General features: G+C 42.7%; 1 protein-coding gene across 5 annotated transcripts in view; it reads right to left on the bottom strand.

The window, feature by feature from the left end:
- Nucleotides 1-304: 304 nt before the first annotated feature.
- MCCC1 (methylcrotonoyl-CoA carboxylase 1) overlaps nucleotides 305-7,444 on the bottom strand; it is an 85,653-nt gene continuing 78,513 nt past the window's right edge. For 3 of the 5 annotated variants that reach the window (XM_032298488.1, XM_032298485.1, XM_032298486.1), the window contains 4 exons: nucleotides 6,518-6,655; nucleotides 3,943-4,050; nucleotides 2,056-2,127; nucleotides 458-804 (listed from right to left, as the gene is read on the bottom strand). In XM_032298488.1, the coding sequence (XP_032154379.1) occupies nucleotides 676-804; nucleotides 2,056-2,127; nucleotides 3,943-4,050; nucleotides 6,518-6,655 (447 nt within the window). In that variant the 3' untranslated portion in view covers nucleotides 458-675. Of the gene's footprint in view, nucleotides 805-2,055; nucleotides 2,128-3,942; nucleotides 4,051-6,517; nucleotides 6,656-7,444 lie in introns of all 5 variants that reach the window. The other 2 variants (XM_032298489.1, XM_032298487.1) reach the window with 2 other exon arrangements.

Below are 7,444 nucleotides of genomic sequence, written 5' to 3'. Positions count from 1 at the left end.
TGCAGTGGTGTGGGCTCGGCTTACTGCAACCTCCACTTCCCAGGTTCAAGTGATTCTCCTGCCTCAGCCTCCCAAGTAGCTGGGACTATAGGTGTATACCGCCACAACCAGCTTATTTTCTGTAGAGACAGGGTTTCACTATGTTGGCCAGGCTGGTCTCAAACTCCAGAACTCAAGTGATCCTCCCGCCTTAGCCTCCCAAAGTGCTGGGATTACAGGCATGAGGCATCGCGCTTGGCTAATCTCCATGTCTTTAAACCACCTAGTAAGTATCTTACTTTTGACCAGACAAAACCTTGGTTGTTGAGCTCCAGGACATCTGTCTCTGAAACATGTTGCTGCCCATTTTCATTATAACTGCAACTGGAAATTACTTCATCAGTTAAATGACCTTTTCTCTTCCCCCCTTCCTCAAAGAGAATACACTGTATAAAATTTGAGGCAGAAACAAACATTAGCTTCCAATAAAAAAGAATGATTCAACTTTATTAGTAGGAAATTTTGGAGATAATTTATATTTGTGACCCAGATGCATGATTTTCAAATGTGAAAGGCACAAGCATATGATCATTTAGTAAAACTGTGCCTTAAGAGACCCCGAGAAAAGCAAGAGGCAGTTTCTCTTTTTGGTGGAGCGAGAAGACACTACTTCACTGACCATTTCCTTCCTGCAGTTTATTCCGAGTTCCTTTTGTCCGGTTCTTCCTCCTCAAACTCGACTAACGGAGTGTGTCTGCTGGCCTGTGCACCTTCTCTGTAGAGCACTTTCTTTACTGTACCATCCTTTGGAGCCTTTATGGTATGCTGCAGACACAAAACAGGACATATGATAGCTGCAATACTAATGAGGACCGAGTCTATACCGAGTCACGAAAGGGAGATTGAAAACGAAAACCGTGGCCAACCGTGATGCTGCCTTGTCACTTAGTGCCTTCCAAGGCTCTGTTGTTGTTTTCAACACCATAGCACACAGGGAGAAGGGCGACAGATTGAGAGGAACCCACACTCGGACACAGCAGTACCCATTCAAGGACATGACTGGGGAGCTCTGGTGTAGCTAGCAGTGCTCAACTCAAGCATCACATTAGAATTCTACCTAGGAAGCTTTCATGTTTTTTTTTTTTTTTTTTTTTAATTGAGACAGACTCTCACTCTGTCACCCACGCTGGAGTGCAGTGGCACAATCTCAGCTCACTGCAACCTCTGCTTCCCAGGTTCAAGTGATTCTCCTGCCTCAGCCTCCAGAGTAGCTGGGACTACAGGTATGCGCCACCACACTTGGCTAATTTTTGTATTTTTAATATAGATGAGGTCTCACCATATTGGCCAAGCTGGTCATGAACTCCTGACCTCAAATGATCCGCCTGCCTTGTCCTCCCAAAGTGCTGGGATTCCAGGTGTGAGCTACCGTGCCCGGCCTTTCAAAAGTACTGATCCTTGGACCCTAATCCTGGAGATCACAATTCAACTGGTCTGGGGAAGCAGTTTTTAAAATCTCCCCAGCTGACTGTACACACACTCCTTGACTTATAACGGGGTCAGGTCCAGATAAATCCAGTGTAAGTTAAGGAGCATACTCAACGTGGATGGCTTTTGCACCAGTGTCAAGCTGAAAAGTCCTTAACTGAACCATTGGAAGTTGAGGACTGTCTGCAATATTCAGCCAGGGCTAAGAATCACTGACCTACCAGTTGAGCAATCTAAAAACCTAAACAGCAAATTTAACTTGATTGAGGTTTTCACTTTGAAACTAACACCTGGCATCCTTGGTTCAGCCTTAGAAAATACTAACAGTTAACATTCAGTTGGGTTACTGCCTGATTCCAAGCTGTCGATAATTTCAGAATCAGAAATGACAGGTGCAATTTCACAAAATTAAAATAAAAACCCTTTCACAAGAAGGATAGTTTGGTTTTGTTTCCTACAATTAATGCTTCATCAATCTATGGCTCTTCATATCTAAAGTGGTATTAACTTACAGAATAAGGCAAAAGAACAATTCAGTCTGATCACTCCCAAAGTCCTTTCAGCAAGTGAACTCATGACATCACTTACCTCCATCTTCATGGCGATCATAACCATTAGGGAATCTCCAGCTTTCACTCTGTCTCCGGCTTTAACAAATACCTTGAAAGTCAGTGTGACAGGTTAATAATTTGAAAACACAGAGGTCCTAGATATGTTAATTGGCTTCATTATAGTAACCATTTTACTGTCTATATGTACTCATAACATCATGTTGTAAACCATGAATATACAAAATAAAATATCAATTAAAAGAAAGAAAACAACACAGAGGTCCTTTGTGGCCCATAGAGTTGGTCTATCAGCTTACAGAGCTGAAGCAGAGTCTATGTGGTTGTGTTATCTGCCAAAGACAAATGTACTGGTCACATCGGAGACCTACAGGTCAATCTGGCATTGCCGGCACTGTGGTCGGTGGGCAGCACTGCTTAATCCCCTGTCCCCACCCCCACAACCACTTAGTTTTGCTTGAATCACATGAATATACTCCATATATTCTGATATCCTTTCATGTTTTTCAAGAATGTACAAACAAGACACATTGCTAGTAGGGAAGGGGTTGTCTAGGACCAAGTGTAGTAAGTGTGAACTCTTCAGAGACCTGTGTAGTAAATGTGAAGACAATCTTCATGCAACAGAATTAAACTTATTAGCAACTCCAGAAATAAATGTCTATTTTCCTTTGTATACATATACATGGACTCATATATCCTACATGGTCTCACTTTTGTTTTGGTTCCCATGGTTACTAAGCGGGAGACTCAGAGAGTTGTGCAGAGATGCCGACACTATGAGAGGCCTGCGGGGACTGAAATCCAATGAGCTAAAGGCAGATCCAGGTCTCCCAGCTCAGACCCACTTGCAGGTAAATATTTCCAAAGGAGAATGGTGGCTCAAATCACCCACACTATTTAGGTCGTTATTTTCTTCTTTATTTTGTTGTTCCAAGAGTATATGGTTGAGTTTTTATGACTGAAGCATATTGGAGGAGACTCTACTGTATTCAAATATATAAAAAGGAGGCTACGGATACTGATCTATCACATTTGATGTTATGTTAGTGTGTGCTAGGGTCTAAATGTCTATAATCCTCCCAGGGTTCATTTGTTGAGATCTTGACCTCTAGGACGATAGTATTTGGACGTAGGGCCTTTAGCAGGTGATTAGGTCATGAGGGCTCTGCCCTCATGCATGAGATTAGTGCCCTTATGAAAGAGGCCTGAAGAGAGGTCCTGTGCCCATTCCATCACATGACCACACAGAGAAAAAAATGCTGTTTATGAAATCAGTAAGTAGACTCTCACCAGACACCTCATCTGCTGGTGCTTTGATGGACTTCCCATTCTCCAGAATCATGAGAAATAAATTTCTATTGTTTAAAAGCCACCCAGTCTATGGTATTCCATGATAGCAGCCTGAACTGACTCAGACAATATGGACTGCAACTCTGGATTATATACTACATTCAACACCAAACCACATTGTTCTTCACCGATACCAGCCTATTTAACATACTTAACACTTTAACACAGATGCAACTATGTACACTAAAGAAAATGTCATTATTTCATGAAAAATTTGCTGCTATTAAACATTCAAAACCAGCTTTTTTGAATAATGCTTAATGAAGGTTCAGTTTTAATCATAAAAAGACAATTTAGATTATTGGTACTTTGATGCAAATTCCTGCCTTCAAAAACGGCAATGCTTATTATAAATTAGGTAAATGGGTATTTTCACTGAAGACTGTAATACAAAACTTGAATCTGTAATAGATCCTCTTGTTTTTTTAAGTGGATGCTTCTACAGCTTGCCCATGAGCAAGGTTTAGAAAGGGAAAAGGACATAAATGACAAAGTTCACAAAGCCGTTTATTAAAGCTTACTGAACATCATTCTACAGATGTCATGTGATTACCTTTTCAATGGTTCCAGTCATAGGAGCTAAGGGGTCTCCCTGAGTTCCTTCTGAGCCCACAGAAGGTAAGTATTTGGGGACTGGAATGTCAATCTCAATACTTCCTTCCTAGAAATAGAAAACAAACTGAAAATGGAATCAAGATCCTATCACTGTATTTTTACTAATTTACCTGAGGTAATAACTGTTTCCCAGCTATTTGTTCAACATGAGTCATCATGGCCAGGCACCGTGGCTTGCACTTGTAATCCCAGCACTTTAGGAGGCCGAAGCAGGCAGATGGCTTGAGCCCAGGAGTTCCAGACCAGGGTAACACAGCAAAACCTCATCTTTACAAAAAATACAAAAATTAGCCCAGTGTGGTGGTAAGCGCCTACAGTCCCAGCTACTCGGGAGCTGAGGCAGGAGGATCACTTGGGCCTGGGAGGTAGAGGCTTCAGAGAGCCAAGATGGTGCCGTTGCACTCCAGCGAGGTGAAAGAGCGAGACTCTGACTCAAAAAAAATTAGTTACCATTATACCAGTGTTCTACTCTAGCTTTACGACCTTGAGCAAATTATTAAATCCCTCTCAGCCTTGGTCTCCACTGTAAAGGGGTAACGGTATACATGCCTCACAGTATATTTAAAGAATTAGTGCCAGGCCTGGAGGCTCACGCCTCTAATCCCAGCACTCTGGGAGGCCCAAGCAAGTGGATCACCTGAGGTTAGGAGTTCTAGAACAGTCTGGCCAACATGGTGAAACCCCGTCTCTACTAAAAACACAAAAATTAGCCAGGCATAGTGGTATGTGCCTGTAATCCCAGCTACTCGGGAGGCTGAGACAGGAGAATAGCTTGAACCCAGGAGGTGGAGGTTGCGGTGAGCTGAGATCGTGCCACTGCATTCCAGCCTGGGCAACAGAGCAAGGCTCCATCTCATAAAAAATAAAATAAAATAAAAATAAAGCATTACCCGTAGACAACAGGTAGCCACTGACTGGATGCCATTTTCAGTAGCATCCCTACTCTCAGCTGCTCAGTATGCTAGGCACTATTTTTAACACACATATATTACGTCATTAATCATCACAGCAACTCTATGAGGAAGGGACTGTGACTGTTATTGTTATTATTTTTTGAGATGGAGTCTCACTCTGTTGCCCAGGCTGGAGTGCAGTGGTGTGATCTCGGCTCACTGCAACCTCCGCTTTCCAGGTTCAAGCAATTCTCCTGCCTCACCCTCTTGAGTAGCTGGGACTACAGGCGCATGCCACCACACCCAGCTAATTTTTGTATTTTTAGTAGAGACAGGGTTTCACCGTGTTAGCCAGGATGGTCTCGATCTCTTGAACTTGTGATCCGCCTGCCTCAACCTTCCAAAGTGTTGGGATTACAGGCATGAGCCATCACCTTATTATTATTTTTTAGAGGCAGGGTCTCACTCTGCCACCTAGGCTGGAGTGTGGTGGCACAATCATGGGTCACTGCAACCTTAACTCCTGAGCCCATGCAATCCTCCTGCATTAGTCTCCCAGGTGGCTAGGATTACAGGCACACACCACTATGCCCGGCTAATGTTTAAAATTTTCTGTAGAGATGGAGTCCTGCTATGTTGCCAGATGGGTCTCAAACTTCTGGTCTCAGGCAATCTGCCTGCCTTGGCTTCCCAAAGTGTTGGGACTCCAGGCACAAGCCACTGAACCTGCTGTTACTGCTGTTACTGCTGTTGCTATTATTGCTGTTATGATTACTGTTTAGAGATAGGAGAACTAAAGCCCAGGTGGGTTAACAGCCCAAGGTCACACAGCTGCTAAGTGGCAAGCCCAAGATTTGAACCAAAGGAGCTGCACACTTGAGAGCTGTGTTCTTCACCATTCCACTACACGGCCTCTATCATCATCATTACTACAGCATCGCTGGCGATGGTAAGGAGTGCCTGGCAAAGTGAGATCATCCTCAGCGCCATATATAGTAGTTTAATTACTAGAATGCTAAAGGAATCTCATCACAAAGCACTGTGAGGCCACAACATATTTGATAATCCCTTATCCTCCTTCTGCCCAGGCAGCAGGCTCCTAACCAAAACCATGCAAAGCCTGCCTTGACTATCTTTTGACTGTCCAGAGACCACCACTCATGCCAGCCCCTTCCCTCTGTCCACCTTCCCCACAAGGAACATCTGGTCCACAGACCCCTCTCCCAGTGGGCACCTCCTCCAAAATCACCAGGATTCCAGCTGTCAGGAGGATGGTGGGTGGGGAAAAGTGTTCAGGCATCAAAGCCCTGAGATAATACCACCCATGGACCAGGGAAATACTCTCTGACAAAGAAAGCATAAGGATTTGTTTCAGAATTCAGGAAGAAAATGGATATGTGTATATCCATGAGCATCTGTGTGAACGAGAGAAGTGAATGGGAAACTGGAGAGGGCAGGAATTTGGCAAAGAAACACAGAATGGCAAGGGAACTGAGAGAAAAAGGGTCACAGCAGTGCTCGAAGGAAGCTGGATCTTTCTAATCTCTTTCAGTGAAATGTCTCTGGTCAAACAGTTTTCTCCCATGCCCCAGGACTGATGTTATAAAGAAGAGACAGTACCTTGGAAAACAGGTAAAGAGTGTTTTCCAGGATAAGCAGCTTAACTGTACTAGTAACTCCATTAACAGAACATTTCAGGTAAGTGCAGTCTCCCTCGCTGTAAATATCACCAAGGACTTGGAAAGTTTTATCTTCAATCTGAAAAAAACGAAAAATACGATCTTTAAAATAAACGGAAAACCTACAGAATTAATAAGGTCAGAACCAATTCTTCACTATTAGTAGTTTTAAAACATAAAATGTGTCTTAAACATATAAAATACTGTTTTAATTAAAAGTCATGAAACGTTCCCCCATTCCTAACCAAGATATTTTGTACAGAAATAACAGAATGACAATTAAAAGGAAAAAAACTTATCTAGCATATCCATAGCACCATGCTATACATAAAGGTTCATTTAAACATATAAAGATAGCACTAAAAATAAGAAATAAAAATACAAATCAGCCGGGCGTGGTGGCTCACACCTGTAATCCTAGCACTTTGGGAGGCCAAGGCAGGCAGATCATCCGAGGTCAGGAGTTCGAGATCAGCCTGACCAACATGGTGAAACCCCGTCTCTACTAAATATACAAAAGTACCCGGGCCTGGTGGCGCACTCCTGTAACCCCATCTACTCAGGAAGCTAAGGCAGGAGAATCACTTGAACCCCAGAGGTGGAGGTTGCAGTGAGACAAGATCGCGCCATTGCACTCCAGCCTGGGTGACACAGCAAAGCTCCATCTCAAAGAACAAAAAACAAACAACAACAAAAAACAAAAAAACAAGCTATGCAAAATTATTAAAATTTATTTGTTTATATTACATGTTTGTAATATAAACTCATTTCTGAGTATTTGAAGTTTTCCTGTGCCAGTCACAAAAAAAAACCCAGAACCACGTAATTAGATGATATTTCTTTTTTTTTTTTTTTTTTTTTTTTTTTT

This window comes from Sapajus apella, unplaced genomic scaffold (genome assembly GCF_009761245.1).
Source record: "Sapajus apella isolate SASKATOON/1434 unplaced genomic scaffold, GSC_monkey_1.0 scaffold38, whole genome shotgun sequence".
Classification (NCBI taxonomy): Eukaryota; Metazoa; Chordata; class Mammalia; order Primates; family Cebidae; genus Sapajus; species Sapajus apella.
The sequence above is the reverse complement of the archived record's forward strand: the minus strand, read 5'-3'. Positions and strand labels throughout refer to the sequence as shown.